This window comes from Furipterus horrens, unplaced genomic scaffold (genome assembly GCF_987537825.1).
Source record: "Furipterus horrens unplaced genomic scaffold, mFurHor1.1.pri manual_scaffold_7, whole genome shotgun sequence".
Classification (NCBI taxonomy): Eukaryota; Metazoa; Chordata; class Mammalia; order Chiroptera; family Furipteridae; genus Furipterus; species Furipterus horrens.
The window spans coordinates 96,539,085-96,557,946 of record NW_028327177.1 but is presented as its reverse complement, the minus strand read 5'-3'; the positions used below and the strand labels follow the sequence as shown (position 1 = coordinate 96,557,946).

General features: G+C 39.5%; 1 protein-coding gene across 1 annotated transcript in view; it reads left to right on the top strand.

The window, feature by feature from the left end:
- Positions 1 to 18,862, top strand: part of CACNA2D3 (calcium voltage-gated channel auxiliary subunit alpha2delta 3) — a 931,470-nt gene that overhangs the window by 177,764 nt on the left and 734,844 nt on the right. The window contains exon 3 of the mRNA XM_090284008.1: positions 2,349 to 2,465. Coding sequence (XP_090140134.1) covers positions 2,349 to 2,465 — 117 coding nt within the window. The remainder of the gene's footprint in view (positions 1 to 2,348; positions 2,466 to 18,862) is intronic.

Genomic DNA, 18,862 nt, shown 5'->3' with positions numbered 1-18,862 from the left:
GAAATAATGTAGCAGATGTCTGTCTTAGTCCATACATCTTTAGGATTACCTTAATTCTGAGAAACACCAAGCCCTTGGGCCTGCTGTTCATGTAAGAGGTCCCTTCATTCCCTCTGCCAGAGTCCAGTAGTGGGCCTGGGGACTCTGTGTGGCCAGATGCTCCCAGACTCTTAAGATCAGAGAGATTCTCTCTTTACATTCAGTTCCTTATAGTCACTCCCTCTGTCTTCAAACTAATATATTTTTTTCTTTCTTTCAGGACACCCAAAGGACTTGGGAATCTAGTCTAGGAAGTGAAGTGTTTTGTGGACACACACACATGCTCCCTCTTCTTTGGAGCAAGGAAAGACTGAGCCTCCTTCCAGTTTATATTTTTTAAGATAAATGAAGGGAAATGAGGGGAAAAGATAAATTTATATCTCAAAAATCATCCTGCTGTTAAAAAGTCACTATATTTTTCACTTCAAAAATGATTGTCAAGGTTACTAGAGCCAAGATGTGGAATTCTTGTTTTTCCTAAGTAGGATCTGGTGTGAGGAGTTATTATCTGATTCAGGTCCTCCGACAAATAACGGTAAATAAAAAGTCCCGAATATTTTCATTTCTTCAGCCCTTTGATAGCTACACAAATGTAAGGGATTTCTGTTGAACACTAAATGTGTTCGGAGGTTTTTATTAATAATATTTCTTTTCAGTGAGAACAATATTAAATCTTTAGTTAAAATAAACCTTTATCTTGGGACCCCTTAATAGTCCTACAAAATATTGAGATTCCTAAGAACTTTTGCTTATATGGATTATGTTTACTGATATTTGCCATATTAGAAATTCAAATAAAGAAATTTAAAAATTAATTTAAAAATTAATTAGTTCAGCCCTGACTGGTGTGGCTCAGTGGGTTGGGTGATGTCCCACGAACTGAAAGTTTACTGCTGGTTTGATTCCCAGTCAGGACATATGTCTGGGTTCGATGTTTCTCTTGCACGTTGATGTTTCTCTCCCTGTCTTTAGCCCTCCCTTTCCCTCTCTCTAAAAACAAATAAAATTAAAAAAAATTAATTCAAAATATAAGTCCTTACATGTTAACATAAATAACATTTTATGAGAAATGTATTTTCTAAAATGAAAAGATTTAGTTAGATGATTGACATTTATTTTTTAATTTTTTCAAATCTCTCTAATGTTTGGTTTATGAAGAGAGAGATGATTTTCTTATCTGCTTCTGTGTTCAGTCCACTGTAATTTGTTAAAATCTATGAAGAAAATCTGGCTTCACATAGAAATGCTGTTGGAATAAATGGGGGTTTCATGGACCCCTGAAAGGGTCTCAGTGACCCCATCAGGGTTCTTGGACCACTCTGAGAACTTCTGGTTTAAACAGATAAATCACCAGGGTATATAATGGATTTTAAATGAAAAGTTGTTTTTGAGAATTTGGGTCAGATTTGTCCCTTACAAACAGACTAACAGATTAAGATATATAAAGTGTTGTGTTTATGGGTTTTGCACTTATTGTATATGCTTCTTTCTGTGAGCTTCTGGAGGGTACATATGAAGTCCTCACTAATTGAATTGAATTACTCAAATTCATAGCAACAACTCTATCGTTATAAAATGTTTATAAGATACTCTTCCATGTTACTTTCTTTAATTGCTACTCCAGTTTAGTAGTTGGCAAACTTTTTCTGTCAAGGATCAGAGAGTAAATATTTAAGATTTTGTGAGTCATCTGGTCTCTGTTGTGGCTACTTAACTTGATTGAATATGTAAACAATGGGTATGATTTTGTCCCAATAAAACTTTATTTATAAAAGTAGGTGATGGAATGGATTTGGCCCAAGGTTTATATTTTGCTAACTTCCACTAGAGTTATACTTTAGAGTCATAGCCTTGAAACTGTTTTTTCCTAAGTTATCAATTTTTGGCCATAGAAGATTAAATTAGTGATGTTCAAGGAAAAATAAAACACAAAAGTTGAATTTCTTCATTTCTATCTTATCACACATCTGGAATAGTCAGTTTCCAATGGTGTTGGTTGCAGGATGGCTAATGAGTCTGGTGGGGCAGTCCTCCAGAAAAATGGTCGGCTATGGGCAAATTGGAGTACTAGGGTGTTGATTTCAGGAACTAAAGAGGATGAATGATAGTGTATTTGCTTTAGGGTTTATTTCTTTCCTGGTGCTAGTTAAGTTTCCAAGAGAGTCAGTTCAGTAATTATGAAAGATAGTCTAATCTCCCCAAATCCAACTTTACCTTTACTTCCTCCTTGTAGGTAGAGGTGCTGTGACATTGTGGGCATGGTGTCCTGTGATATCATGTGCCTTTATTGTTGTCCTCTCTCCTTACAGAAATACAAAGAGTATGAGAAAGATGTTGCCATAGAAGAAATTGATGGCCTCCAGCTGGTGAAAAAGTTGGCAAAGAACATGGAAGAGATGTTTCACAAGAAGTCTGAAGCAGTGCGGGTAAGTGCACTTGTTTCCAGCTCTTTATTGTCTGAAGACACAAGACAGCTTCAGGGAACTGGCTCTGGTGAACTCAACTCTCAGAGATCAAAGTTGACTCAGCTATTATGTGAACTTTTTCTTTTCTTAGTCAAGTTAACCAGGAGTAGTAGTTATGAGGGGCAGGATAGCCATTTCCGTACATGGTTCAGGTACCAGTTTCTATCTTAAAATTGTATGCCTTCATCAGAGGTAGCACTAATTATATAGCCACAGAGGATGGCTTATGATTGTGTGATACACACATTTCCTAATTACTAAAAATCATTCAAAGGTACACTGTGGCTCAACTATGCAACAATAAAAAATGTAAGCAATGCTTGCCAAATGTAAAATTGAAAATCTCAATGGAGTAAATCAATCTAGATGAACTCAGAAGTTCTCTTTACAACATTTGGAATATTACTAGTTATAATGTTTGTCTTGACTGGTAAGAGTTCCCTGAAATTTCATATTATCAGAAGGATGAATGGAACTCGTTGTCGTCGTTGGCAGCCGTCCGTCTCGAGAGACGATGGTGTAGCTTCTTAAGAGTCTATCTGAACCGCCGAAAATGGCTGTGCAGTCCAACTCGGGAGTGACACGGTATCTGTCTCCTCCCGTGTTGAATCGACATCTTGCGATGACGCTGGAGTGTCCTCTCTAGTGAAGCTAAAGCTACAGAGCCTGGGCGGGGTGATATGGAGGGTCTGCTGTTGCCCATGGAGCAGACCCCCCTCTCTCTTCGCAGCTGAAGGATCCAAGGGAAAGACGGAGTCAATACAGCTTGGCTTCAGGTGCGCCGCAGGAGTTGCCGGTGTTGACTACAACGTCAAACCGCCTTAGGGACTCCGGCTCCGGATTTTCTGTCGGGGTTTACTCCCTTAGCCTTTCCCCTGAAGAGGTATGCCGCAAGGCAGCGGAGGTTTTTTGGAGTCAGAGTTTTCCTTCTCTGATGTGCCCTGACTGGAAGATCGAACCAGCGACACTTAGCTCGCAGGCCGACGCTCAATCCACTGAGCCAAACCAGCCAGGGCAATGAATGGAACTATAACGCACAAATATATCATTTTGGATTTCCAACGTGGTTTCTGACTTTATTCCTTATATTCAGCTAAACAAGACACCTCCCATTCTTGCTTTAGGACATGTGAATATTGCTGTATCCTACATTAATGCCATATTAGCACAAGATTATGGGAAAGAATTGCAATATACAGAGTGCTTTATTTCTAATGTATAGTTTGCTTACCTTTCATTTTTAATAATTATTTGCAGAATCACTTTGTCATAAAAGAACATTTTCTACTTTAGCTTCTCTCACACTTGATTGGTCAAGTGAAATTTCCATGCTATTTCTGCTTTAGACCTGATGATCCTACACATTTGCTTGACGCTAAACTTTTTTGTGCTATTTTGATTCAGGGAAGGAGGGATTGTAGTTTAGTAGGTAAGAGCATAAGTTTGACCTGGGTTCAGTTCATGCCTTTGTCACTTCCTAAGCCTTGGCCTTTGGAGAAATAGACTTTATGAATCTGAATTTCTTCATCTGTAAGTGGGGAAAACATATAAGAAATAAGATGATTAAATAAAGTTATAATTTTAAGCCACGTGGCACAGACCCTGACATATAAACAGTGCTCAGTAAAGGGTAGCTTCTGTTGCCACCATGATTATTAATTTAAATAAGTTGATATTTTTTTTTTGTGGAAACTCTGAAGTCCTTTAGAAGAAAAAAATACTTTTTTTCTGCTGCAGAAATATTGCACTGAGAGCTAGCCCTGGAAGCCGCACGGTGGCCTCCTGTGTGTCCTATGTCACTGCCTTGAAACAAGTGGTATTCTTCACAGGCAGCACAACAGCCATTCAAATCCAACAGTTTGAAACCTGAAAAACATAGTCCACCACAATTACTGTTCTTCATTTATAAAACGAACACACCTTTGGTAGAACTTGAGGAATACAAGGGTTGGCAAAAGTAGGCTTACAGTTGTAAGTACATGAAACATAGTTTAGTCTTGTATTATTTATTAATTATATGATTATTTATTTGTATTACAACTATAAACCTACTTTTATCCACCCCTGTGTATTAAAAAGTATTAAACAGAAAAATAATCACCCAATGTCCTTCCACCCAGCAGGAAACCACAGCTGTGTTACTGTGTTTCCTTCCTTCCTGTGTATTTTCTTTGCATTTTTATTCTTGTACTGGTGTGATTTTCTTCTTTAAATTTGCAATTCTATTGCCTGTTCACTTTCTTATCCAACTTCTTTTCACTTCTTTATACTATAGAAGCATTTTCTTGTGTCATTGTATTTTGTGATTTTTCTTAAATGGCTGTATAATATTTCAATCTATAGGTATGTCATAATTGATTTGATTGCCCCTCAGTCTCTGGATATTTAAGCTGTTAGCAAGTTTTTAAAAAAAATAATTAATTAATTTTGGGGGGGACCCCTGCTCTGTAATGATTTCCCCCTTTCAGACTTAAGACCCTTTATAATCTTACAAAGAACAATGGGTGAAGGGCTTGTGCTCTTCTAGCTGCTTCAAGCTGGATATGGTCATCATCCTACCTACCCTCGACTCCAGAAATCCCTAATAAGAGTGGGGGTGTGGAGGGGAGGGTGGCCTTTCCACATGGGGAAGGATCTTGCAGACTCCAGGTCAGTTGGCTGTCCCCCGGCAATGGCATGCTTGGTTTAACAAGCTGAAATTCTTGTATTCTGAAAGCAACAGATTTGGCAACAGGGTTAAAAGGCATTATTAAATCCATAACCACTAGATGACAAAAGGCAGGTATTCATTTTTCTATGTCCCACATTAGGAAAACAAAGGCTTCTTTGGAGGAAGGTGTGCAAGGCACGTCACACCTGTCCAAAGCCCTTTTGCCCACTATACTTAGTTTGGGCTGAGGGGAATATTTTAGGATTCCCCCCTCTCAGATCTCTGGGCCCTTTCTGTCCAAACCATTAGGATAGAAAAGAGGAACCAGTTTTAATGTGAATCCCACAGACCACCACATACTTCACCAAGCCAACTACTTAGTTCAGGCAAACCGTTGAGTCTCAGGAGGCAGTGATGTAGAAAGGATTAAGTGAGGCCTCTACGTACAATCACTCAGATAATGAGATCATAGGCTTATGCCCTATGAAAAAAGAACACACATGTTAATTTATGCAACATAACCCACAAACCAGTCTCTAGATCTGCGAGACTATTATGGGGAAGATATCTAGTTGCAAGGCATTTGAGATTCTTCTTGCCTGTAAATTAAGCATCTTTGATGATATCACAAACCTAGTTTAACTTTCAATTGAAAACAAACTTTGAATGAAAATAAATTTTAAAGACAGTTAGCTGCACTAGTTTAATCACTGAGCATTGTGATTTTCCTTGAATCGTGATTTTTCTCCTTAAGATTACCCTCCTTGTCATTAAAGGGACTGCATTAAGTGCAGTTTCAATTTATCCTGTTTGTTTGCATAAACACAACAAGAACAGCAATGATCACATAAGATCTTTAAGTCTGCTTTGCTGGAACTTACACAAGGAACCTGTAGGGTGACCTTCAGCCTGCCCTTCAGGACACAGAAGCTGAGCCTCATACCTGCTATTCAGCTTTGCCTATAAACATCTGTCTTCTCCAAGTCCTTTAGGTTTTCAATTGTGCCTTAATGTTTGTTCTAGCCATCTTTCAGGAAAGCAACCTTTGTTCCTTCCCTGGAAAGATTGCCATGAACTGCACAACCAACCAAGATACCAGGACTTTTTTCTCATGGCCTTTTATTACCTTTGAAAGTCAATCCCAGTTCCTCAGGGCTTTTTGGTAACAACCAGAGCCCAGGCATGCCTCCTTTAGGCATGACATTCCAGTCAAAGTCTTGGTCAACAAAACCTCTATTAACAACTGGTCTTATTCATTTTATGCAAAGAACCTTATGTCATTACTTAGTTCTTCAGAACGCCAAATTCTGGAGGGATCAGGTAGGGAGAAAAATATACAGTGTGAAGGAAAATCCTTGTCCTTCTAATATTCACTAACATTGCATTTCTGTGCTTTACACATTCTTTTGTTCACTTCCTACATGTGAAGTTGTTTGTTTGTTTTTTTTCCAGGGAGGAGGGTTGGATTTGCTGGCTCATTTATTTATTTATTTAGCTTTCATTTTTTTTCCCCACTAAAAAATTTTCTTTCTTTGTTTTTCTCTTACAGTTGTCCCACTTTTTCCTCCATTGCTCTCCCACACCCTGCCCACCCCTTCTCCCAAAGTCAATCCCCACCCCGTTGTCCATGTTCATGGGTTATTTATACATGTTCTTTGACTAGACCCTTCTTCATCTTATCCCCCTTCTCTCCCTCCTCCCTCCCCTCTTGTCACTGTTAGTCTGCTCTTTCTTTACATGCCTCTGGTTCAGTTTTGCTCATTTGTTTGTGTTGTTTATTAGTTCCCTGTATTAGGTGATATCGCATGGTATTTGTTTTTCATTGCCTGGTTTATTTTGCTAAGCATAATTCTCTCTAGTTCCATCCAAGTTGCCGCAAATGGTGGGAATTCCTTCTTTCTTTCTGCTACATAGTACTCCATTGCGTAAATGTACTACAGTTTTTTGATCCACTCATCTACAGATGAGCAATTAGGCTATTTCCAGGACTTGGCTATTGGAAATAGTGCTGCTATGAACATAGGGGTGCATAGGTTCTTTTGAATTCGGGTTTCAGGATTCTTTGGGTATAATCCTAGCAATGCAATTGCTGGTTCAAAAGGCAGTTCCATTTTTAGTTTTTTTGAGGAATTTCCATACTGTTTTCCATAGTGGCTGCACCAGTCTGCATTCCCACCAGCAGTGCACTAGCGTTCCCTTTTCTCCACATTTTTGCCAGCACTTGTTTGTTGATTTGTTGATATGGCGATTCTGACTGGTGTGAGGTGGTATCTCATTGTGGTTTTTATTTGCATCTCTCTGATGGCTAGTGATGTTGAGCATTCTTTCATATGCCTATGGACCCTCTGTATGTCCTCCTTGGAGAAGTGTTTGTTCAGGTCCTTTGCCCATTTTGTCTTCTTGGTGTTGAGCCTTATAAGTTCTTTATATACTTTGGAGATTAATCCCTTGTCTGAGGGATCATTGTCAAATATATTTTCCCATACGGTTCATCTTGCTGACATTTTCTTTTGCTGCGCAGAAACTCTTTAGTTGGGTGTAGTCCCATTTGTTTATTCTTTTCTTTATTTTCTTTGCCTTAGGAGATATATCAGTGAAAATATTGCTATGTGGGATATCTGAAATTTTTCTGCCTATGTTTTCCTCTAGTAGTTTTATGGTGTCACGGCTTACATTTAGGTCTTTGATCCATCTTGAGTTTATGCTGGTGTATGGTGTAAGTTGGTGGTCTAGTTTCATTTTTTTGCATGTCCCTGTCCAGTTCTCCCAGCACCATTTGTTGAAGAGGCTCTTTTCATGCCATTTTATGTTCCTTCCTCCTTTGTCAAATATTATTTGACCATATAGACCTGGGTTTATTTCTGGGCCCTATGTTCTGTTCCATTGATCTATATGTTTGTTCTTATACCTGTACCAGACTGTTTTCATTACTGTGGCCTTGTAGTATAGTTTGTTATCAGGTATTGTGATTCCTCCTCCTGTGTTCTTCTTCCTGAAGATTGCTGTGGCTATTCGGGGTCTTTTTTGGTTCCATATAAATTTTTGAAGTATTTGTTCTCTGAAATATGTCATTGGTATTTTAATAGGGATTGTGTTGAATCTATAAATTGCTTTGAGTAGTATTGACATTTTAATGATATTGATTCTTTCCATCCATGAACATGGCATATGCTTCCATTTATTTGTATCTTCCTTAATTTCTTTCTTCAGTGTTATGTAGTTTTCCAAGTACAGGTCTTTCACCTCCTTGGCTAAGTTTATTCCTAGGTACTTTATTTTTCTCATTGCTATAGTGAATGGGATTTTTTTCTAGTTTCTGTCTCTGATATCTTATTGTTGGTGTACAGAAATACCTTTGATTTCTGAATATTGACTTTGTACCCTGTTATTTTGCCAAATTTACTTATAAGGTTGAGTAGTTTTTTTGTGGCGTCTATAGGGTTTTCTATGTACACTATCATGTCATCTGCAAATAATGACAATTTTACTTCCTCTTTTCCAATTTGGATGCCTTTTATTTATTTTTCTTGTCTGATTGCTGTGGCTAGGACTTCCAAGGTTATTTTGAATAGGAGTGGAGAGAATGGACATTCTTGTCTTATTCCTGATCTTAGGGAGAATGCTTTCAGTGTTTGCCCATTGAGTATGATATTGGCTTTAGATTTCTCATATATGGCCCTCTATTTCCATTTTTCTGAGTGTTTTCATCTTAAATGGATGTTGTACTTAGCAAATGCTTTTTCAGCATCTATTGATATGATCATGTGATTTTTGTCTTTCATTTTGTTTACGTGGTGTATTACATATATTGATTTGAGAATATTGAACCATCCTTTCATCCCTGGGATGAATTCCATTTGATCATGCTGTATGATCTTTCTAATATATTGCTGGATCCAGTTTGCCAATATTTTGTTGAGGATTTTAGTATCTATGTTCATCAGTGATATTGGCCTGTAGTTTTTTTTCTTTGTTGAATCTTGACCTGGTTTTGGAATTAGAGTAATACTGGCTTCATAGAAAGTTTGGGAGTCTTCCCTTTTCTTGGATTTTTTGGAATAGTTTGAGAAGGATAGAAGTTAGTTCTTTCCTACATGTTTTGTAAAATTAACGTGTGAGGCCATCTGGTCCAGGGCTTTTGTGTTCCAGGAGTTTTTTGATTATTGCTTCAGTTTCACTAGTTGTTATTGATCTGTTCAGGCTTTCTGCTTCTTCTTGATTCAGTTTTGGAAGACTGTATGTTTCCAGAAATTTGTTCATTTTATCTAGGTTGTCAAATTTCTTGTGATACAATTGTTTGTAGTAATTTCTTACAGTCCTTTGTATTTCTGTGGTATCAGTTGTAATTTCTCCTCTTTCACTTCTGATTTTATTTATTTGGGTCCTTTCTCTTTTTTGCTTGATGAACCTGGTTAAAGGCAAGTCGATTTTATTTATCTATTCAAAGAACCAGCTCTTGGTTTTATTGATCTTCTGAATTATTTGTTTGGTCTCTATGTCATTTAATTCTGCTCTGATCTTGATGATTTCCTTTCTTCTACTCACTCTGGGCTTTGCTTGTTGTTGTTCCTCTAGTTCTTGTAGCTGTAGGGTATAGATTTTTTTTATTTGAGAATCCTTTGTCCCTCTTAGGTAGGCCTGTATTTCTATGAACTGTCCTCTCAGGACTGCTTTCGCCATGTCCCGTAGGTTTTGGGTTGTTGTGTGTTCATTATCATTTGTTTCCAGAAACTTTTTGATTTCTTCCTTGATGTCATTGCTAACCCATTCATTATTTAATAGCATGTTATTCATTCTCCACGAGTGTGAATGTTTTTGAGTTTTTTCCTTGAGGTTGATTTCCAGTTTCAAGCCATCGTGATCTGAGAAGATGCTTGATATGATTTCAATTTTCTTGATTTGTTGAGGCTTGTTCTGTGTCCTACCATGTGGTCTATCTTTGAGAATGTTCCATATGCACTTGAAAAGAATGTATATCTTGCTTCTTTGGGGTGAAAAGTTATATATATATTAGGTCCATTTGACCTAGAGTGTTGTTCAATGCCTCAATATCCTTGGTTTTTCTTGCTTCAGAGATCTGTCCATTGTTGACAATGGGGTGTTAATGTCCCCTGCTATGAGTGTGTTGCTGTCTATATCCTTCCTGAAGCCCTTCAAGATTTTCCTTACATATTTCTGTGCTCCCATGTTGGGTGCATATATGTTTACAAGGGTTATATCATCTGATGGATTTTTCCCTTAAGTATTATGAAATGTCCTTACTTTTCTCTTTTTATGGCCTTTGCTGTGAAATCTGTTTTGTCTGATATAAGTATTGCAACCCCAGCTTTCTTTTCATGCCCATTTGCTTGAAGTATTTTTTTCCCATTCCTTCACTTTCAGTCTATGTAGATCTTTTGTTGTGAGATGGGTCTCTTGTAGACAGCATATATGTGGGTCATGCTTTCTAATCTATTCAGCTACCCTATGTATTTTGATTGGTGCATTTAATCCATTTATATTTAAAGTTATTATTGATAGATACTTAATAATTGTTAGTTTTTTCCCTTTGTACTTGTGTTCCTCTCTGTCTCTCTCTGTTTCTTCATCTTCTTAAAGCAGACCCTTTAGCATCTCTTGCAATGCTGGTTTGGTGGAGGTGTATTCTTTTAGCTTTCTTTTGCCTGGGAAACTCCTTATTTCACCTTCCATTTTGAATGAGAGCCTTGCTGGGTAGAGTATTCTTGGTTGTAGGCTTTTGTTTTTCATTGCTTGGAATATTTTTGCAATTCCCTTCTGGCTTATAGTGTTTCTGTTGAGAAATCAGATGATAGCCTTATTGGAGCTCCCTTGTATATTATTAGCTGCTTTTATCATTCCCTCTTTGTCTTTCAATGTTGCCATTTTAATTATGATGTGTCTGGGAGTGAGCCTGTTTGGGTTCATCTTCATTGGGACGCTCTGTGCTTCCCGGACTTGCATGATTTTTTTCTCTCAGCAAGTTAGGGAAGTTTTCTGTCATTACTTTTTCAAACAAGTTTTCTATCCTTTGCTCCTCTTCTTCTCCTTCTGGTATTCCTATGATACAGTAATTATTACGTTTCATGTTGTCCTGCAGCTCTCTTAAAACCTCTTCATTCTTTTTCAGTCTTTTTTTATTTTGTTGCACTGTCTGGGAGTTTTTTTCTATGTTGTCCTCCAGCTCACTGATTCAATTTTCTGCCTCCTCTAGCCTGCTTTTAATTCCTTCTACTGTGTTCTTCAATTCAGAAATTGTATTCTTCATTTCTTCCTGGCTCTTATTGATAGTTTCTATGTCCTTTTTCAGGCTGGTGTAATTCTCAGTAAGCTCCTTTTAGTTTCCATGGAGTTCTTTGTAGTTTTATCTGAGCTCACTGAGCTCATTGAGCTTCTCTATAATCCATGTTTTGAATTCCATGTCTGATAGTTTGCTCCCCTCTATTTCATTTAGCACTCTTTCTGGGGATTCCACCTTTCCTTTCAATGGGGGGTTGTTTCTCTGTCTCCCCATTTTTGTGACTCTTCTTGTTTGTTAGTGCTTCTTAGATTGATCTGTACTTTCTGGGTCTGCTCCTGGTGGCATCAGATCATGTACCCACCTGTTGGAGACTACCAGAGATCTACTCCCTTTGTCTGTCTTCTTTAGTTGTTAATCTATTCAGTCCGTGATCAGCCATCAGGCTTAAGCATCAAGGGTGGGGCAGCTTAATTTTGTGGGTGGGGTTTTTTGCTTCCCCTCAGGCCAATGCCAGTTGAAGGGGAATGGTCTGCCTGCAGTATTGGGAATGAGTCAGCACTGGGACCTGGTCAGCTGCTCCCTCAGTTCTCTCCTCAAAGCCACCACCCCTAACTCTCCCCAAGCATCTCCAGTCTTCTTTGCCCTCCTCTGCTTGAGCCCAGGGTAAGTGGGTGCCAAAATATTTTTTTTACATGATCCCTTTAAGAGCTCTTTGTCTCCAGCAGTTTTCTTTCAGGCCAGCAAAAAACCCTGTGGCTTTTTGCTTTTCACAGCTTGATGCTATCTTACTATCTGCTCTGTTGCTATAGGCTGGGAAGCCCATCTGCGGGTTTAGACCCTGCCCTTCTCAGGGGGCCCCTGGCTACTGAGCTGTTTCTCAGTCCCTTCAGCTGCCACCTGTGGGAGCCCAGCAGTCCCTTCGCATCTCTGCACTTCCTACCAGTCACATTGTGATGAAGTGGCCTTTTCTGTCTCTCTGTGGTTATAAGACTTCTCCACAGCTAGTGTTCAGTTGGTTATTCCAGATGATTTCTCCTCAATTAAGTTGTAATTCCAGATTGGTCCTGGAAGGAGGTTAGTGTAGCTTCCATTTGCTCGTCCACCATCTTGGATCTGTTTGCAAGTTTTGATATAACTAATACTACAGCGATCAAGCTATCAGCACCTACTATGTTGGGTGCTCCTCTAAGGATTTCACACTCACTCACTTATCCTTATAACAGCCCTGGGATGGAGTTGATTGTCATTCTCTCTGTTTTACAAAAGAGGAGGCTGAGAGGCAGAAGTTAAGTTGCTTTCTGAGGTCAGGTGGGGAGTTAGAGGTGGGCTTCAGGCACATGGAGACCCCAGAGTCCACATTCTTCATCACTGCCACACCCTCAGCATCCTGCAGTGCAAAATGTTTTTAAAGATGAGTTCCTGAACCAGAGGCTATGAACCAGTCTTGAAGGCTTTTTATGTATATGGAAACATTTCTTTCCAGATATGGCTGTGCCAATTCACAGCCTTTCTTTAGGAGAGGCATGTGAGTGCTCCTTTTCCTGAACTCTTGCGAAAACAATAAAAATGTTTTATTCTGTTTTAAATACTACTAACAACATTGTCAATCTGAGAAGGGGAAATGCTATTATTGTTTTTATTTGTATGTCTGTATGAGTCACAAAATTCTAGAGTAGAAAGAGACATATCTCTTTAGGTTCTGCCTCTGCCATTGACAGACAAGGAAGCCCTGCTGTGGGACTTGGGGGCTTGTGGGGGATGTCACCCTCACAGGGAGCCCAGCCAGCACCAGAGGCTGCTCCTGGTTGTTCAGAGGCAGGGAACCATGTGGAAGGTGAGCTATGGGCAAATCTCAGCCCTGACCCAAGGTAGGAGGCTGGTGAGAAGAGCTAAGAAACCCCGTAGACCTCTTTGCCTCTCTGGAGATATTAGAAAGAGTCAATGGTTTACTAATCTGTGCTAATGTTTCTTTCTTTTATTTTTTTAAAAGGTTTTATTTATTTATTTTTAGAGAGAGGGGAAGGGAGGAAGAAAGAGAGGGAAAGAAACATCAATGTGTGAGAGAAACATTGATCAGTTGCCTCTAGCATATGCCCCAAACAGGGACCTGGCCTGCAACCCAGGCAGGTGCTCTGGCCAGGAGTTGAACCAGTTATCTTTTGCTTTGCAGGATGACATCCAAGCAACTGAGTCACACTGGACAGGGCTGTGCTTATGTTTCTTGAGTTCCCTGTGCACTGGGTTCTGTGCTAACCACTTTTCATGTGTCATCTCATTTAATTCTCTCATCAACCCTGGGTGTAAGACACTGTTACCATCACTGTTTTAGAAATGAGCAAACAGGCTTGGCGGGTATAGTTCTTTGCCCAGGTCACACGGGCAGGCTCAATGGAGTTCCTTTTGCACTCAGGCAGTAGAATTCCAGGGCCTCTGTGTGTATCTCTGTATAATGTTTAACACTGTCCCTGGTAAGCTTTCAGTATATGTTTGTTGTCACTGCTGGTTAAGGGACTTCCAGGTATGCACACTGGATAGTGACGACAGGAGAGAATCAAATTTTGAAACCTTTTTGCTTTAAAATAGTGAAGTTTAAAAAAAACAAACAAACAAACAAAAAAACCTGATATGCAGCAGCATGGATGGAACTGGAGAGTATTATACTTAGTGAAATAAGCCAGTTGGTGAAAGACAAATACAAGTAGTCCCTTGCTATATCGCAGTTCACTTATTGCGGCCTCACTGTATCACGGAATTTTAAAAAATATTGTATTTAATTATTTATCGTGGATTTTTCACTATATCGTGGGATTTTGCAGTACTGTATATGTATGTTGTTAAAGTTATGTAGGTTTAAGAGTGCAGAATAAATGTAAGGTTCCTACTTCTTGGGGGTGTCTGGAACGTAGTACCCGCGATAAGTGAGGGAATACCGTACCATATAATCTCACCTAATACAGGAACCTAATGAACAAAATAAAGAGCAAAATAGAACCAAAGTCATGGAAACAAGGAACAGAATGAAAGTGACCAAAGAGGAGTGGGGAGGCAGATAAGGGGAGGAAAAGGGGAAGGGTCTAGTCAAGGAACTAGTAAAAATGACCCATGGACATGGACAATGGGGTGGGTATTGACTGAGGGAGCAGGGGGTGAACTGGGTGGAAGAGGGCAAAGGGGGAAAATTGGGACAACTGTAACAGAAAAGAAAAGGACTGATAGGATTGGTGTGGCTCCTTTGAAATGTAAAAATAATTGCTGTTTGAATTGAAAAGTTCCCAGACTAAAGGTGTCCAGGATCCTCTGAACTGTGTATTTCATGCATTTTAAATAGATGTACAAGGTCTTTTGTGTGCATACTTGATGCCATGAAGTCTAGGTTAACTGGTTCAGTGATATGCGGCTCTCCTCTGCTCCCAATCTTAAAACAGGAAAGAGGGCTTGTATGTCAAGTTGGGGTTTGGTCTGGAGATGGCTTTGTTGTTGAGATTGGCATGGTCCTCATTGTCAGCCATGCAGCTCTGTTGGCAAAAACCTAGCATTTGGGATGAAAGGAGGTGGCCACTGAGAGGTCTCCTGGATGTTGATTTATGTTGAGACCAGAGGAGCTGAGGGAGTGACTTTTTCATACTATAATGACACTTCTTGAATAGGAATGCTTGCTATTTGCTCCAGCTGTGAGCATTTGGACAGCAAAGACCTCCAATCCTAATGTGCCTGTGGGTTTGCAGTAGAGTCATTATTTGCAGCATTGCCCTAGAAGACACCTCAGTGCACCAGGGCCCTTCCTTTTCCATGCCACCCCTCGAGCAGTGACCTTCTTTTCACATGGTCCAGGAAAAGAATGGACTTAGAATTCACTCCATTGCTATAATGCACCACACCTAGCAATCTTCCACATCCAAGCCCCGATCCCCACCCCCAGAAATCTGAGTGGGATTGGAGATTCTAGCACCTCCCCGTGTGTCTTCTTGCCAGTAACTGATTCAGTATCTAGTACTCATCAATTGTGGATGGATGGGGGAACTCAGGAACACAGGTGAGAAATACTGGCTCACAAATGACACTGATTATTCAAGTTTCCATTGATGTATATAAAATATTTATGAGAATGGCAATAGCAATTTAGAAAACTGCACTAACACCTTTAGTCTGTGAAGGCAGTTAAGTTAGTGCTGAAGAAGAAAAAAAAGAAGTACTGCATGCAGTAACTCGTCCTCTAACGTGCCTGTCATGTCTTGGCTATTAAACAGTGTTGATCTTTTTCTGTCTCTGCTGGCTTGATTTCATCATTTTACCCCATCACTTTTCCCAGTGATTAGTTGAATCAGAGTGATTTTGTCATTCTCGTCCCCTATTTGAATTACTCTCCACTATGCAATTATCCTATCACAGAAAGTCCTATTTTCTCCCCGTCAGATGTCTGAAGTAAATGTGAAACCTAAAGTGGCCTGCCCATTCCATAACCTCTGTCATCTGGTTGCTAATGGACTATATGTAACTTTTTAGGCCAGCAAATTACAAATAACCTTAGCTTCAATAATTGCTGTTAATATAATTGTGCTGTTAGCATGGTAGCATTTCTTAACTAATATTTTCTAGCATGTCTTAATGCCATTGGTGGTTTAAATAATTTTTCTAAATCTGCTTGGAGGCTTGATGGAGGTTGTTCTAACTTAGAGCCAGGCTGAATTCAATGCAGCTATTGTGCTCCATGCTCTTGTGAATAATGACTGTGCCCAAAGCATTGTCTCCCCGCTTATTTGTTCAAACATATTCATGTGCCCACACCCTCAATTAATGTTGCTGAGCAGTTCATCAAGTTTTAAGTCCTATGGATGGACAAGGAATGCAATCAATTTGCTCTCAGTTCATTAACATTTCAAGGGAGACGTTTCATGTGTTGGACATGGAGGAAGCGAGGTTCGTCAGTCCCTTGCCAGCTGAGGTCTCCCATTGGGCCTTTCCCAAATGACACCTGGACATACTCGACTTGTCACAGGTCTGAAGTCATGTGAAATATTGACGCATTTGACACAGCTCCCCTTTCTCCTGCCTTGCTGGTGGTGACAGAGTCTTTTCCCTGATCTGAGAGGAGGGAGAAGGCAAAGCATGTACATTCCATGGCCTTGGCTATGTGGACAGGCTGCCCAGAATTTCTTTTGTCTTTAAAATCCGAGCCTCCACTAGGAGTGGCACAAACCGTCACACAGCTGGAAGGATCATCTGAACTGCAGGGATGTCCGAGCAGACACAGCTAAGCATGCAGTTGGAGGAGACTGTAGGAAGTAACAGAGTAACTGTGGGCATCTCTGATTATAGGGATATACTTTTAGGCAGATTACAACACTGCCAGGGGAAGTAATGATCTTGTGATTTCGAAATGGCCCATGTGCTCAAGATATGCAGCACAACTTGAAAACAATAGCTAAACCAGGAAATGACAAAAAGAAGGACTTGGGAGAATGTATCAATTTATACTAGGATTCTCTTGATTGTGTGGAGTTCTGAGGCAGGCACGGCCTTCATCACACTGATCTGGGCCAGAATTCTAACATCCTTCTATGCTGATTTCAGGTGTTCCTGGGTTCATGGCCAGGCAATGACCCACATGGCTTTTACAATTGGGCTCTATAGAGTTTGGGCCTCCAGAAACTTAGACACATTTCACAAAGAGAGAGTGGATTATAGGATGGTATCTATTATGATAGCATGTCAGCCAAACATTAAGTATTTTATTTGCTGTTCAAATTCATTTCTTCCCCAAACAATTAATTAAAAATACCTGAAAGAACAAACTACAATGAGGACAGTAAAGAGATATAAAAAGCAGGTTGTAGCTACACTCAGAAAGTGAGGAGTTTGTTGTTTCCAAAACTTGGAAAAGATACTGAATAAATTTTGAATGTGCTCTGAAGCTCATACCTGTAAATAAACTTAATCCTGTTTCACTTATTTTTTTTTTAATTTACATTCATAAAATGATAAATCCAGCACTTGAAAAAGAGCATTTTGCTAAAAAATAAACATGCTTGCTCCTTGGGAAAAGCTGAGAGAGACTAGATTGTATATGAAGTTTTCCCCTTCCTATAGCTACCTGCTGTTCATTGCAGAGCCGATTCCCATTACATCTGTACAGCGGAAAGTAATTGCTGTTGTACAGTAATTCAATTTCAGTGCATTCACGCATCAGTTCACTGATAGGGGTTTATCTGGAGGAACCTGGGACTTGAAAGCTTTTTATCAAGAAATTCCACATGCAGCAAGACATTTTTCCTAGGTAACGAATATCAGCATTTTCATTTAATAAACATTTACCTTCCCAGAAAGACGGATTTTTCCCCCCCTGCAGAAGAGATTTACTCCAGTTTTCCAAAAAGCTGGAGGGTACTATTAAAGCGACTTTCTCTACCTGGTTTTTGATGGGTGTGTGCCTACATATGTATAGCTATAAAACACATCTCTGTTTTTATGTAAATATATATACATGGAGGCATGAAAATCAGGGCGCGCCCAAGGAAAGCATGCTTGTACCAAAAATATTGATATATGCTATAAAAGGGATTAATATCTACAGGACTATAAGAGCACTCTGGTTTAAAAACCATCTATATCTGCAGGCACGGTGGAAATTGTTGGCGTGGCCTACTTTCAAAAGGACATTCATTAAGATGGAAATTAAATCAACCATTTTGTTTATAAATTTATAAGTTAAATAAAGGTTCTTAAGACAGAACTGATCCTCCCTGTATAAAATGACTCTGAGATCATGAACTCTTTAGTTACTAAATCCAGAATGAGCTGTAGAGAGCTTAGGAGTGCAAAATACCAGACATTGTTGGATGGCCTTAGTAGAGGTGGCTGCACATATCGAAAAAAATTTTCTGCTTTGCGTTTATATCTAATCTCATCTCAAAATTTCAAAACTTGTTCCTTGAAAGATGAGTACATTAGTTTCTGGAAAAAAAATAATGTTTTAAGTTACAACTGAAGAAGAAAAGTCTATTATTTTTTATGTTTCTGTATCTTGTGGCCTATTTGCTTTTTTCTCTTTTTCTTTCTCTCTCCTTTTGCAACCTGGATTGCAAAATTCCATACATATATGTAAGAGAATTTAGAGCAGAAACCTCAAACCAGAAGAAACAAAAAATAGCAACAATCTGGACTCACCAGTTCTGATGAGGTCAACAAACCATTCTTGGTTAATTGTTAAGGGGAAAGCGACATGGAACCACGTGGTCTTCATGAAGTTTGCCCCAAATGGGGTTGGGGTTTCCACTAACAATCTTTGGAGCCTCACAGAGGGACCCAGAAGGCCGCTGTCCCACCTTCCCACCCACATTCACTGTGAGCACCGTGCCTGCCTCCTGAGGGAGATGAACTTCCCCCTAAGGGAGGAAGGGAGAGCAGCTGGGCATCCTGTGTGTGCCGTTTTGCCTCCTGTCTCCTCAAGCCCCTTCTCTTCCACCAGCTCAC